General features: G+C 37.3%; 1 protein-coding gene across 5 annotated transcripts in view; it reads right to left on the reverse strand.

The window, feature by feature from the left end:
* FRG1 (FSHD region gene 1) overlaps positions 1-6999 on the reverse strand; it is a 36805-nt gene extending 29806 nt beyond the window's left edge. For 2 of the 5 annotated variants that reach the window (XM_078069741.1, XM_036109230.2), the window contains exons 1-2: positions 6726-6995; positions 4807-4877 (exon numbers count right to left, since the gene is read on the reverse strand). In XM_078069741.1, coding sequence (XP_077925867.1) covers positions 4807-4877; positions 6726-6787 — 133 coding nt within the window. In that variant the 5' untranslated portion in view covers positions 6788-6995. Of the gene's footprint in view, positions 1-4806; positions 4878-6443; positions 6702-6725 lie in introns of those variants that run through there. The other 3 variants (XM_078069736.1, XM_078069738.1, XM_078069740.1) reach the window with 3 other exon arrangements.
* Between the last annotated feature and the right edge of the window lie 9353 nt (positions 7000-16352).

Here is a 16352-nt window from a genome sequence, read left to right on the forward strand (position 1 = left end):
CACAATGAGATATTACCTTACACCTGTTAGAATGGCTGAAATAAAAAAAAAAGACAAGAAATAACAAGTGTTGGAGAAGATGTGGAGAAAAAGGAATCCTTGTGCACTGTTGGTAGGAATGCAAATTGGTGCAGACACTGTGGAAAACAGTATGGCGTTTTCTCACAAAATTAAACACAGAATTACCACAAGATCCAGTAATTCCACTACTGGGTATTTACCCAAAGAAAATGAAAACACTAATTTGAATAGATAGATGCACTCCTATGTTTACTGCATCAATTTATTGCTGGGCTTTTTGTTCTGTTCTACTGATCTTTGTATTGTTTTTATGCTAATACCAAACTTTTGATTAGTCTATCTTTGTAATATCGTTTGAAATCAGGAAGTGTGGTACCTCCAGCCTAGTTCTTCTTTCTTAAGACTGCTAGCTATCTGGGCTTTTTTGTGGTTCCTTACAAATTTTAGGACTGTTTGTTATTTGTGAAAAATGCCACTGGAATTTTGATAGAAACTGCACTGAATCTGTAGATTGCTTCAAGGTAGTATGCGTATTTTAACAATTCTTCTGATCCATGAACATGGAATATCTTTCCATTTATATGTGTCTTCTTCAAATTCTTTTATCAGTGTCATACTTTTCAATGTACAGGTCTTTCACATCCTTGGTTAAATTTAATCCTAGGTATTTTATTCTCTTTGGTACAACTCAACTGTAAGTGGGATCATTTTTCTTAATTTCTCTTTTTGATACTTCAATATTAACATATAGAAATAGAACAGATTTCTGTATGTTGATTTTATATCCTGAAACTTTACTGAATTCATTTATTCTAACAGTTTTTTTGGTGGAGTCTTTAGGGTTTTCTATATATAAGATCATGTCATCTGCCAATAGTGACAGTTTCATTTCTTCCTCTCTGATTTGGATGCCTTTTCTTTCTTTCTTTCTGTATTTGCCTAAATGCTTTGGCTAGGGCTGCCAATACTATGTTGAATAAAAGCAGCAAGAGTAGGTATCCTTGTCTTATTCCTGATCTTAGAGGAAAAACTTTCAGATTTTCACTGTTGATTATGAAACTAAATTGTATGTTAACTAAAGGAGAAATGTATCAGTCATTAATAAGATATTAGATGACATTAAGGAATTCTTGTTAATTTTGTTAGGTCTGATAATGATATACTCTTATGTATTAAAAGAGCGAGCAGGGCACCTGGGTGGCTCAGTAAGTTAAGCGTCTGCCTTCAGCTCAGGTCATGATCCCAGGGTCCTGGGATCGAGCCCTGCAGTAGGCAGTAGGCTCCAAACTCACGGGGAGTCTGCTTGAGATTCTCTCCCTCTGCCCCTCCTCCTGCTCACGCACTCTCTCTCTAAAATAAAATAAATCTTAAAATTCTCCAGAAAAAATTGTGCATAGGATATTATCTCAGAGTAAGAAAGTATGTAAGTGAAACAAGATTGGCAAAATAACGATCATTACTAATGCTGGGGGTATAGGCACATGGGAAATTCATTATATTCTCCTCTCTACTTATGAATTAGTTTGAAAATTTCCATAAAACAGAGTTTTTAAAAATTGAGTCTATCACAATGCATAAGATTTCCTATTGATCTAAATAAGGAAGGCTTTTGGGGCACCTGGGTGGCTCAGTCATTAAGCGTCTGCCTTCGGCTCAGGTCATGATCCCAGGGTCCTGGGATCGAGCCCTGCATCGGGCTCCCTGCTCGGCGGGAAGCCTGCTTCTCCCTCTCCCACTCCCCCTGCTTGTGTTCCCTCTCTCACTGTGTCTTTCTCTGTCAAATAAATAAATAAAATCTTAAAAAAAAAAAAAGAAGGCTTTTTATACCCAATAAAAAATTAGTAAAATTTTCACTTACATGAAGTTGGACTTTTACCTAATTTCATATATACAGATTAACTCAAAATGGATCAAAGACCTAAATTTTAAGAGCTAAAACTATAGAACTTAGAAGAAAACTTATGGTAGAAGCTTCACAATATTGTATTTGGCAATCATTTCTTGGATATGACACCAAAGGCACAAGCAACAAAAGAAAAATCAAACAAACTGGACTCATCAAAATGAAAAACTTTTGGGCCACCTGGGTGGTTTAGTCGGTTATACATCTTACTCTTGATTTCGGCTCAGGTAATGATCTCAGGGTTGTGAGACGTAGCCCTGAGTCAGGCTCCATGGTAGGCCGTGGAGCCTGTTGAAGATTTTCTCTCTCCCTTTGCCCCTCCCCAGCCTCTGTCTCCCTCTCTAAAACAAAACCAAAACAAACAAACAAAAAAACTTTTGTGCATCACAGGACACTATAAAGAGAGTAAAAAGACAACACAAAGAATGGCAGGAAATATTTGTATATCACATATCTGATAAGGGATTAAGATCCAGAATATATAAAGAACTCTTAAAACTCAACAACAACAACAAAACAACCCATTTCACAAAATGGGCAAAGGACTTGAATAGATATTTCTCCAAAGAAGATACGCAAATGGCCAATGAGCACATGAAAATTGCTCAATATTGCAATTCATTGAGGAAATGCAAACTGAAACCATTATGAGATACCATTTCATACCCACTACGATGGCTACTATCACAGAACCAGAAATAACAAATGTTGGTGAGGATATGGAAAAATCAAAACCCTTGTGCACTCTCGTGGGAATGTAAAATGGTACAGCAACTATGCAAAAACAGTTCTCATAAAATTAAAAATGGAATTACCATATGATCCAGCAATTCCACTTCCAGGTATATGCTCAAAAGAATTGAGAGCAAAGTCTTGAAGAGATATCTGTACACCCATATTCCTAGCAGAATCATTCACAATAGGCAAAAAGTGGAAGTAACCCATGTGTTCTTTGAAAGATCAATGGATAAACAAAATGCAGTATATACACACAATGGATTATTATTCAGTCTTAAAATGAAGGAAATTCTGACACATGCTACAACATGGATGAACCTTGAAGACCTCACCTGATTTCAAAACATTATGAAGTGACAGTAATCAAGACAAATGTATCAGCAGAACAACAGACAAATCAATGGAACCGAGTCCAAAATTATACCAACCCATATAAAGTCAATTGATTTTTGACAAAGATATCAAGGCAGTTTAATGGAGAAAGGAAAGTCTATTCAACAGTGGTGCTGGAACAAGTGGATATCAATATGAAAAAATGAAAAAAGAACCTTGACCCCTAATTCACACCAGACCAAAAATTAATTTCAGATCAACCATAGATCTAATGTAAATACTAAAACTGAAGCCTCTTAAAGAAATTGTGGAAAAATTTCTTTATGACCTTGGGGTTAAGCAACAATTTCTTAGACTGAAGATAAAAGGCAGCCTTAACAGAAAAAAAGTAATAAATAGGGTTTTATAAAAACTAAAACCTTCTGTATACATATATCAAATCGTTCTGCTGTCCACCTAAAACTAATACTATGTTATATGTGAATTTTATTATAATTGAAAAAAAATTCTAACTTTTGCTTTCAGAAAAATACCATTTAAGCAAATTAAAAATCAAACCACAGAGTGGGAGGGAAGACTGATAACAGAACTTATTACTTCTTGGTGGGAGTATAAAATGGTGCAACCACTTTAGAAAATTCTTGGTGGTTACTTACACAGTTAAATATCCACCTATTCTTTGACACAGCAATTCCATCTCTACCTATCTATCCAAAATATTTAGAATTGTTGATTTGCTATTTCAAAAAAAAAGTGAAATTTTCTAGAATATTCTTTATACCATTTCATATAAAATATAAAGGAGCCAAAATTTATGAAATTTCAAAATGCAACTGGCCAAGTTTTAAAAGAGAAAAAAGTTGCTTTAAAGTATAGATGTGGAAAGGATCAGAAAGCAGGCTGGTTAAATGTGTTTGGGTCAGTTTATCTCTGGTACCATTTACAGGCTATCTTGATGCTCTATTCCGTTTCATTAAGATTTTCATTCATTTTGGGGTGCCTGGGTGGCTCAGTCAGTTAAGCGTCTGCCTTCAGCTCAGGTCGTGATCCTGGAGTCTTGGGATTGAGCCCCGCATCAGGCTCCCTGCTCAGCGGGGAGCCTGCTTCTCCCTCTCCCGCTCCCCCTGCTTGTGTTCCCTATCTCGCTATATCACTCTGTCAAATAAAATCTTTAAAAAAAAAAAAAGGTTTTCATTCATTTCATAGTATACAAAATGATCATTTTTACTGTGAATTATTTTTACTGTTCCTTTAGGCCAATACATATCACTGGCTTGTACAATTAAAATGCATACATGGTCAGGGGTGTCTGGGTGGCTCAGGTCATGATCCCAGGGTCCTGGGATCGAGCCCTGTATGAGTCTGCTTCTCCCTCTGCCCTTTCGCCTGCTAGTGCTCTCTCCCTCTCTCTCAAATAAATAAAATCTTTTAAAAAATGCATACATGTTCGAAGAAAATAATTAGTGAAAAATATTTAATTAAATAATATTTATCTCTATCAGGCCTTTAAAATTATGTTCAGAATCTCTGGGATATTAAGTAGTCTAATGATAGTATCTATTAAATCAGAGAGCTATATTTCTTCTCTCCGTGCCTTGTCCTGATGATGAAAAAAAGGCATCAGTGACATCTGTGCCAGACAATAAAAAGAATCCATAACTTTAAATAATATTGAACACTTTAAGAAAACTATGTATAGATCACAAGTTCTTTTGACTTTCTTTGAACTACTTATCCCTAACCAGGAAAATATTTTTAAAGGCAGCTCAACCAATGTTAACTTTTCTCAGAATAAAGTATAGAAATCTTACCAACAATATCAAGTTGAGTTTCTTCATCTTCTTCTCTTTTTCTCTTCTTCTCTTTGCTCTTTTTTTTCTTACTGCAGGAGATAATTTATATAGATGAGTTTATAAATATTGATTTGATGTTAAGTATCACAAGATGCAATCTTAGAAGAATCTTTTAAGCTGTACATAGATTTATGAATTATTGATTTACAGTTTTCTACACTGATATACTCTCTTCTAATATTGAGAAGTCACTTCTGATCCTGTATGTACTGTGTTATAGTTAAGAGAACAGGTTCTGGAGCCAGACTGCTTTTTTAATCTTGATATTGTCATTTCTTGGCTCTGTGACTTTTGGAAAATTTACTTAATCTCTGTCAGTTTCTCACCTGTAAAATGAGGATAATAATTTAACTACGCTCTTAAGGTTACTGTGAGGATTAAGAGATGACATGTACCTTCATGTGTTGCTGGTGAAAATGTAAAACGGCATAGCCACTTTAGAAAATAGTTTGGGGTTCTTCAAAAAGCTAAACACAGGGTTACCATATGACCTAACAATTTACTCCTAGGTATATATCCAAGAGAAATGAAAACACACATCCACACAAAAATTTTATTAGAATATTCAAAGCAGCATTATCCATAACAACCAAAAAGTGGAAACAACCCAAATGTCCATCCACTGATGAATGGAAAAACAAAATGTGGTGTATCTATACAATGAAATATTATTTAGCCATAAAAATAAGAGTATTGATACATGCTACAACATGGATGAAGCCAGAAACAAAAGACCACATACTGTAGGACTCCATTTATATGAAATATTCAGAATAGGCAAACTGCTATAGACAGAGAGCAGATTAGTGGTTCCAGGGGCTAGGGGAAGAGTGGAATGGAGAGTGACTGCTAATGATTAGGGGGTTTCCTTCTGAGATGATGAAAATGTTTGGCAACTTGATAGTGGTGAACTTTGTGAACACACTAAAGCCCACAAAATTGTACTTTATAGGGTAAATTTTATGATATACGTATTATATTTCAGTAATAAAAAATTCAGACAAGTTTCAGATTTATTCAGGATAACGTCTTTGTGATTCAGACCCGTAGGCAGTTCTCAAGGGCAGCGGCTTCAGCTTGCTCCTTAACACTTTCTTTCATCTTACCTAAAAGTACCAAAAGCTATCACTGAGGCAGGCCGAAATGCTTAACATTCGTATGAATCATCAGCTCTGAGCAAATCTATCAGTTAAGAGAGAGATGGAGATATGAGTGCGCAGATAGCTTTTCCTAAAAACCTAGTAATCATAAATCACCACTACAGCCGTCTCCTTGCCTCTGGCTCTCCTTACTGTACATGTTATCTCATTTAGTCCTCATAATCTTTTTATAGCACCATTAATCTTTCCTAATGAATGATTAAGTGGAAGCTCAAGGATATTAACGAACTTGCCACAAACTGCAAAACAAGTAACTGGTGGGAATCCAGATTTGAGCCCATATCCCTATCAAAACCCACATCTGCATATTGTATTAAAAAATTAAGGATTTTTTTTTTTTTTTACGGCGGAGGGAAACAATGGTGAAAATAAGTATCCCTAATAAAGGAAGTTATTGTTATGACCCATGGCATCAGCAGACTAAGGCAGACGCACCTTGCGGGGCTCTGGAGGGGGGCCTTATCAAGGGACCCAAACTTGTGGCTCCTGGGCTACTGGTCTCGCTCTCCCGTCTCCTCCCTTTTGAAGGCGCGTCTCCGGCGGCCTGTCTCTCCAGCTCCGTCCAGGTGCCCGGAAGTGAGGCGCAGCCAGGCCCCAGGGCTGGGAGCCGGAATAACAGCCCTCTAAGGCTTCCCTGAGACGCTCTACCGGGGAGGGGAGGCGAAGACGCAGTGCTGTCAGAAAAGCGCCAGTCTCCAGCACAAACTTTGGCCTTACCTCTTAGCCTTGGTTCCCTTGAGCACGAGTTTGGTGGACTTCACATACGAGTATTCGGCCATAGTTCCGGGGACACTCTGTATAAAGAGAGCTGGCTAAGGGCAAAATACCTCCACTGGAGAAGGAACTGGCGAGGGAGGCCCCAAAATATTCACACTGCAGACTCCCGGAAAGCGTACGGAACCGCGGGAGTGGACTTGCCCCCACTGCGTCCCCAGTGTTTTTTCAGCCCACTCTTGAATTCTACTTCCTGTGCACTGTCTGGGGCTACGGCAGCTGCAGCGGGCCGCAATACGTCAGGGTTCATTTGCTCTTGAGAACTGAACGTTCGGGCTTCCCTAAATGAGGAAACCTGGGGAGACGCGCCCTCTGGTGGACGCAGACGGCCTGATAGCTGTGGAGCCATTCTTGAGGTACCTCCTGCTAGGTCTCAGGAGAAGGGCGACGATTTAATCAGCCCTCCCCGTTCTACTAGCTGTGAGCTGGGCCTGACTACTCCGCGCGACCGAGTGTATTACGGAGCTCGGACGATTTACAAGGCCTTCCAATTCCATAAACGCCTATTGTATTAACTAGAGAGACTTGAGTAACGTACAGGAAACAACTAGGGAGTAAAAGAAAATATAATTAAGTGCATAAATTTGGGCCACAGATTTCACAAGCGCTGTAGGAATTTGGGTGGAGGTGGGGTGGGAGGTTGACGTTGAAGACTAATGTAAGCAGAGAAGTCTGTGTAGGATGGGTCTCTACAGAGGCTTTCAGTCTCAGTCACTGAGTATTTCTCCTGCCTGCTCCAATCTCTTCAACAGTTTCATAGTTCACTTCCCTGAGTCCATTTTCTCCCTCTTCCAAACCATCTCTGATAATGCTACCCGACGGATCTTTCTAGAGAAATGGCCGATTATTCCCCTATCTAAAATCTATTAAACACAGCCTATTACTTTCGGGAGGGAAAATCCTGGCATCACTTAATAAACTCTTGACAGTCTGGCCTCTTTTCCCACCACTTAACCCCTGGCACCTTAGTTCCAGCCACACTAAGTGGCTGGGAATGTTTGAATGGTCTCTGTTTGCTTCTGCTGCCTGAATGCTGCCCTTTCCTCTTTCCCACGCTCTTCACTTGGCACGGTTTTTCAACCTTTAAGACAAACTGGGGCATTATTTGCTTCTGTGAATATTAATAAAGGGAGACCTCACTAAAACGGAGAAAGGAGGAGAGAAGAGGAAGTTAGGAGGTGAAGCCTTACCACTCAACTTCAATTACAGGAAGAATTGTCAATTACAGACCCCAACAGAAGAATCATCAGTAGGAAAGAATCATTAATTACAGGCCCCTGCAAGGGAAAGATGTATATTGTATCTGCTACAAGATACTCCTACAAGATCTTCTACCCCTGCAGCTCAGCCCTTAGAAACCATCATCAGCTGGACTTTTTTACCCCCAATGGAATTTTGTTCAGAATAATCTCTCCCAGTTTCCTCCTTCTTCCGCGCAAAATAATGTTCCTCTTCTTTGTTTGTTAGACTTGCCCATGGTTTTGCCATAGCTTGCATGTCCTGAATTGCAATTCTTTTATTCCCTAATAAACCCATTTTGCTAGTAAAATAACTGAAAGTTATATTTTTCCGGGTTAACACTCCAAAACACCATCCCCAAGCATCCTGCACTTCTCATTCTGTAGCTAATTGTTTGCTTTTTCAGGGCAGAAACATAAATAGCTTATTCATCTTTGTTTCACCCCATGCTGTATCTGCCTCAAAGTAGATCCTGCATAAATGTTTGTTAACATGTTAAGATTCTAAAGCCCGAAGTGTAGCTCTGGGATAACAAAGACAGTGGAGCATTTAGGAGTGTGGCTTGATTAGATAGGAGGGTTTGTGGTAGAAAAATCGGAGGAAGAAAATTGGAGGGGTGTAGCATATCATGGAGGCCACTGGAGATCCATTCCTTATTTATTTATTAACCATCTCTGCAAAGACACTGTGTGCTTGGTGATAAGATGGTGGCAATAGTATGGACAAAGTCAAGGAGCTAGATGAGTGCTGGGCTGTGAAAGGAGCAGTGAATGGCTCGGTTGGTTGGAGCGCAGGGCATGTAGAGTACAGTGGTGGGAACCAGGATTGAGAAAGCAAAGTGGGGTCATTTTGTAGCTGAAAAATTTGCATGAAATCAGGAACCAGTTGCGAGGGATTAAATTTCAGGGGGTGAAATGAACAGAGCGGTACTCCAGGATGGTTATTCTGCAGTGCCCGCGTATGTCGTGTAAGCCCTGAGCCTTGGCTTTGCTTTTTGTAATGCAAATAACTGGCAAAAGATGGTTATCTCAAATAAACACATTGCCAACCATAAGACTAAATAAAGAGCCAGGCCACCTCCCACCCCACTGAGGCTCCTTTGTGATCTTGATTGATTTCAATAACTGACCATTTGGGCCACTTATCTTTTCTTTTCCTGAGCTTTAAATTCGCACTCATGTTTTAAATTCTCTAAGAGTGAGCCTATGAAACCCTAGGCCCTCACCCCTGGCTCCAATAAAAGCAGAACCCCCAGCCTGTGCACACTTGTGTGCTCGCCATTCCCTCTCCTTCTGCCCCATATAACCTTGCTGTGTGGCCCCAGCTGTGCTGTGTATTTTCCAGGTCTTATACCTCCATTTTTTTCAAAGTTTTCCATTGTTGTTGTTGAAGGGCATCTTGCAATCATAATAAGAAGCACGATGGCCACTCCAAACACAACACTGGGTATCAGTATGCTAAACTGGCACAAAACAGTGTGGTGAGTTGTGTAAGTGATACCAAAACCCTCTTATTCAAGCCGCAACTCTTTACATAATGTAGAAAACGTGGAGACCAGTTGGCTTCAGAAATCTTAGGAGACATTTTTAAACTCCTGATTCCTGGTGGCACCATAGAATCAGGATGGGCCCGTCTCAAAACTGACTCAGAAAACAAAACATAGCAAATAATTTGGTGGGTTAGTATCCTTGTATACTAGTATCACATCTTTTCCAATATTTTCACACTACTTCCCTTTTTCTTATACCATAACAATCTGGGTCCATGTTGAGAAAAAATTCCCAGAGCCATGAACAAAAGAGATAGGATGAGAGGGTGCCCATGTTGGCTTTTGTAAGTGACATTTGGCAAAAACTCAATTTCCTCATCTCTTAAAATAGGGTTAGTGATAGTATCTCTGAGAGTTATGAGGATTAATGGTGTAATTCATGTAGAGTGGTTGCGATCCACAAGTAAGCACTCAGTAGATATCAGTTGTGACTATCACCAACCTTGTTATTATTATAGGTTATCATCACATTGGCAGGAATGTTGAAAGCAAGAGAATGGATGCGTTGCTCTGAGGGAATGAATGTCGAGAGACCAGAAGAGCAGGAACTAAACCATAGAACCATATAGTAAGGGGGTAGAAAGAAAAAGTGAAGACACGAAGATAAAAGAGGAAGTCAATAACAGGGTTACAGTAAAATTATAGAAATCAAGACTAAGTAGAAATTCCAGAAAGAGCAATATTATTTAATATTGAAGATGTTCAGAAGAATAGGATGGAAGGAAGGCCATTGAGTTAACCCACAGGTGACGTGTGGGGAAGCATTTTCAGCAGAGCAGTGTGGCGGGAAGTTGGCTTGACCTAAAGAGTAGGTGGAGAAGAGGTAAGAGCAGCTTGCTATTGACTGTTTGGCTGCATGGGAAGCAAATAAGGGATGGTACATTCTGCATTTCTGGATTTCGTTCCTTCTTGCTCAGCCACTGTATATACACAGAGTTGTAGGACATAGTTATAGAAAATAAAAATGAGACCAATTTCATTTGTAGAACCAAATCAATACCTTATGCTGAAATTAAGATAAATTCATGACTCTCCCTTCTATTCCCACCCTCCGTTTTTAAGTTAAACAGCTGCTTTTCCTCTTCATTAATTTCATTTCCAGATCCTCCCAGGTGTCAGTGGTTTTCAGGAGTTATGTAAGTCCTCTAGGTTCTTGATGAGGAGGATGAGGAGGTGTGAACAAACACTGTTTTCAGCAAAGGGAGGATTTTGAAATTCTGTTCATGTGTTTTTTAGTAACCGTTCCAAGTTTTCAAGGTTATTCAATGACAGGGATCCTTGTGTGATTTTCCAAGCTTTACTGATAAGAACTGCAGCAGATATTTGTTTAAGATACTGATTCGCAGGTCCCCCACATAGTGATTCTTATTCAGAAGATCATTGATGAGACCCAGGAATAGGTATTTTTGACAACTGTCAAAAGTGATTCTTACAGCCAGGCAAATTTGGAAAACATTGACCTAGCTTTTATGTTTTCATTGCTAGTAGTTGAAGAAGGCTGTTCTCAAATTTCTAAAAATAAAATATTTTTTAAAGGAAAATTGTATGACTAGATAAAATATTTATACACATACTATATGTATTGTACTGTATTATATACTTCTGTTTTATTTATAATTAAAGATGGGTAAGAATACTCAGAAAAATTGTATATTAAAGGAGTGTGTAGGGGTAGAGATGAATGCAGCTTATTGCTACAAAAAAAAAAGTTAAAATGTTAGAAATCTAATGTTGCAAAGAGCATTTTGTAAAGTGCAAGAGCTTCAAAATCAGGCCTGAAATCCTTGATGTTCAGTTGTAAACGGTGACTTTGGACTAGATTTAGGGGAGAAACCAATTATGCTTTAAAGTGTTCTTGTAAAAGGCTTTAAATGAAAGAAAATCCTTACATGTGGTTGCAGCAATTTAAATTGAAGGCTTTTAACAAATTACTAACCCTTCCCCTCTTAAAAACTGTCTTTCATTTGAAACGAAAGTTTAAGTTGTTATTTATGCTCTATTAGCATCCTTATGCAGAGACTCAACAGCATGTTTTACATTTCCAAATTTTTATTTCTTGATTTTGCTGGAAGGAATATACTACTTCATTGATTTTTTAAAAGCAAGGTAAAACAATTTATTTTGACAAGGGCAGACGGTACTTTCTTCCTCCGTTTTCTGGGAGCAAAAGATTACATTTAATAGTGATTTCAGCATGAGTGCAGCGAGGTCTACATTGGGTTCAGACCAAGTGCACCAACTTTACTAAAATCCTGTTCTGTTTTTTGGATGAAAATAAACACAGGAGAAACATTTAGATCTGATACAAAAAAAAATCAACAAATATTTATGATGCAGAAGGAAGAATGGAGGAAACAGAGCTTCGATTATGGTAATTGATAGGCATTAGTAGACAACTATGTCAAAAGCCATTAGTCTGCTAAAAATATTATGTTTTTAGGGGTGCCTGGGTGGCTCAGTCAGTTGAACGACCAACTCTTGATTTCAGCTCAGGTCATGAGCTTAGGGTCCTGAAATTGAGCCCTGAGTCAGGTTTTGCACTCAGTGGGGAGTCTGCTTGAGATTTTCTCTCTCCCTCTCCTCTGTCCCTCCCTCTGCTCACTCTCTCTCTGTCAAATAAATAAAATCTTAAAAAATATTATGTTTTGGGCGCCTGGGTGGCTCAGTCGTTAAGGGTCTGCCTTCGGCTCAGGTCATGGTCCCAGGGTCCTGGGATCGAGCCCCGCATCGGGCTCCCTGCTCCGCGGGAAGCCTGCTTCTCCCTCCCCCACTCCCCCTGCTTGTGTTCCCTCTCTCGCTGTGTCTCTCTCTGTCAAATAAATAAATAAAATCTTTAAAAAAAAAGATTATGTTTTAAAAACTGGATTAGCTAAGGTTATTATTGAGGAGAAAAAAAGAGAAAAAAACAGAATGCATGAAGGTAGCCCACAAGGGCTACAAAGCTACAGTGAATTTTCAACCCTATTTAATGAAATTAAAGCTACAGTTGTTATACATCCTCCTGCTACCAGTAAATAGTGTCCATTCAATTTATATCTATAGTTACATTGAATTTATTCTGACATCCCGATTTTTATAATTCTTTAAGAAATATTGATTGTTTACTATTGTCTCACCTGAGCCAGAAACAACAATTTTTATTCCTGTAATTATTTTCCCTTCCCAGCTCCATTCCTTCTATTAAAGAGTATGTAGGGTGACTGCTAACAGAATTGTTCACAGAATTAAGTCAGAAGTTCAGAATATTTCAGGATGATATTGGTAATATGGTCAGTGAGCTAAAACAAAATCTTACTAGAGGTGGTATTACCATAATCCATGTTAGTATCCTGTTGGATCTGGTACCCCAAAGTTGACAAACTGATTAATAAAATGCACTGCCATTGATTAATTTACAATTTTGGATGTGCTCATCCCTCTTCTCTCCCTCTTTCATTTTTTTTTTTCATTCATTTCTTTACATGGAGCAATGGTTTCCAATCTAAGATCCTGAGGCTCCTAAAGATTTTTTTGTTGGTGTTAATCTACTCTCAAAGTTATTTTAGTTTCTCATTAAAGCATCACAGCAACATCGATATTTATTTATTTATTTATTTGTTTGTTTATCCATCCAGATTTATTGAGATGTAATTGACATACAACATTGTATAGGTTTATGGTGTTAGTCTGACATGCTTATATATTGAGAAATTACCACAATATCATTAGATAAAACCTCTAACACCTCACATAATTTACTTTTTTTTCACAGTGAGATCATTTAAGATCTACTCTCTTAGTAACTTGCAAGGAGTTAATACAGTATTATTAACCATAATCACCATGCTGTACATTGGATCCCCTGAACTTATTTATCTTATAATTGGAAGTTTGTTTGCTTTGACCAGCATCCCTCCATTTTCCTCACCTTCCCAGCTCCTGATAACCACCATTTGTTGTTGCTATGAGTTTGCTTTTTTAAAAATTCCACAAATAAGTGGGATCATACAATATTTATTTTCTCTGTCTGACTTATTTCACTTAAGCATAATGCCCTTAGACACATCCATGTTATTGCAAATGGAAGATTTCTTTCTTTCTAATGGCTTGAATAATATTCCATTGCAGTGTATAAATATTCCATTTTGTATGTGTGTATATATCACATCTTATTTATCCATTCATCCATAGATGGACACTTAAGTTATTTCCATATCTTAGCTATTGTGAATAATGCTGCAATGAACATGGGAGTGCAGATGTCTCTTTAAGATACTAATTTCCTTTCCTTTGAATATATACCCAGAAGCAGGATTGCTGGATCATATGGTAGTTCTACTTTTAACTTTTTCAAGAATCTCCATACTGTTTTCCATAGTGGAAAACATTCCCACCAACAGGGCACAGGATTTCCTTTTCTCCACTTCCTTGCCAACACTTGCTATTTTTTGTCTTTTTGATAATAGCCATTTTAACGGGTGTGAAATGGTATCTCATTGTGGTTTCAATTTACATTTCCCTGATGACTAGTGATGTTGGGCATCTTTTAATGTACCTGTTGGCCATTTGTATATTTTCTTTGGAAAAATGTCTATTTAGTTTCTCTGCCCATTTTAATAGGATTTTATTTATTTTTTATTTGTTATTGAGATTTATGAGTTCCTTATATATTTTGGATATTACCCCTTTATGAGATATATGATTTACAAATCTTTTTCTTCCACTCTGTAGATTGCCTTTTCATTTTGTTGATTATTTCTTTTGCTATGCAGAAGCTTTTTAGTTTGATGTAGTCTCACCTGTTTGTTTTGCTTTTGTTGCTTGTGCTTTTGGTGTTATACCCAAAAAGTCACTGCAAAGCCCAATGTTGAGATTTTCCCTATGTTTTCCCTAAGTTTTATGGTTTCAGGTCTTATGTTTAAGTTTTTAATTTCTTCCAAGTTAATTTTTGTGAATCACATAAGATAGGGGTCTGATTTAATTTCTCTGCATGTGATTATCCAGTTTTCCCAGCATTGTTTATTGAAGAGAATATCCTTTTATCATCAAGTATTTTTGGCTCACTTATGAAATACTGGTTTACCATTTATGCAAAGGTTTATTTCTGAGCTCTCAATTATATGCCATTGGTCTACATATCTATTTTTATGCCAGTACCATATTGTTTTGATTACTGTAGCTGATAATATAGTTTGAAATGAGGAGGTATGATATCTCCAGCTTTATTCCTTTCTCAGGAATGCTTTTGCTCTTCAGGGTATTTTGTTGTTCCATATGAATTTTTAGGATTTTTTTTTTTATTTCTGTGAAAAATGCCACTGGAATTTTCACAGGGACTGCATTGAATCTATAGATGGCTTTGGAGTAGTTTAGACATTTAACAATATTAATTCTTCTGATCCATGAACACAGGATATCTTTCCATTTGTTTGTGTCTTCTTCAATGTCTTTCGTCCAAGTCTTGTCATTTTCATTTTACAGCCCTTTCACCTTCTTGGTTAAATTTATTCCCAAGTATTTTATTGTTTTTGATGGTATTGTGAATGGGATTTTTAAAATTTTCTTTTTCAGATATTTTGTTTTTAGTGTATAGAAATGCAACTGATTTATGTATGTTGATTTTACATTCTGCAACTTTTACTGAGTTCATTGGTTAATTCTAACTTGTTTGTTCCTGAAGTCTTTATTTTTTATATATGAGACCATGTCATCTGCAAACAAAGAAAATTTTGATTCTTCCTTTCTCATTTGGATGCTTTTTATTTCTTTTTCTTTCCTAATTGCTCTGGTGAGGATTTCAAGTACTATGCTTAATAGCAGTGGTAAGAGTGGGAGCCCTTGTCTTGTTCCTGATCTTAGAGGAATACTTTCAAACTTCACCATTGTGTAGAATGTTCACTTTGGGCTTGTCATATATGCCTTCATTATTTGAGGTACGTCCCTTCTATACCCAATTTGTTAAGAGTTTTTGTAGTGAAAGGATGTTGTATTTTGTCAAATGCTTTTTCTTCATCTTATTAACAAGATTATATGATTTTTATTTTTCATTCTATTAAGGTGGTATATCACATTTATTGATTTGTGTATGTTGACAATCTTGCATCCCAGAGGTAAATCCCACTTGATCATGGCATATGATTCTTTTAATGTGTTGTTGAATTCAGTTTGCTAATATTTTGTTGAGAATTTTGCATTTGCATTAATCGGGGATATTGGCCTGTAGTTTTCTTTTCTTGTAGTATCCTTATCTGGCTTTGGTATCAGGGTAGTGGTGGCCTCACAAAATGAGTGTGGGAGTGTTCCCTCCTCTTTAATTTTTTAAGAGTTTGACAAAGATTGGTGTTAATTATTTAAATTTCTGGTAGTATTCACCAGGGAAACCATCTGGCGTTGGCCTTTTCTTTGCTGGGAGATTTTTGATTACTCATTCAATCTTACTCATTATTAGACTATTCAGGTTTTCTATTTTTTTCATGGTTTAGTCTTGGTTAGTTGTATGTTTCTGGGAATTTGGCCATTTCTTCCAGGTCATCCAATTTATTGGCATATAATTATTTACAGTAATTCTTAGGATCCTTTTTATTTCTGTGGTATCAGATGTAATGTCTCCTCTTTCATTTATGATTTTATTTTAATCTTCCCTTTTTTAAATTAGTCTAGCTAAAGGTTTGTCAATTTTATTTATCTTTTCAAGAAACTAGATCTTAGTTTCATCGATCTTCTCTAATGTTTCTCTGGTCTCTATTTCATTTATTTCTGGTCTGGTCTTTGTGATTTTCTTCCTTCAGAAAACTTCGGGCTTA

Source organism: Halichoerus grypus, chromosome 3 (genome assembly GCF_964656455.1).
Source record: "Halichoerus grypus chromosome 3, mHalGry1.hap1.1, whole genome shotgun sequence".
Taxonomy (NCBI): domain Eukaryota; kingdom Metazoa; phylum Chordata; class Mammalia; order Carnivora; family Phocidae; genus Halichoerus; species Halichoerus grypus.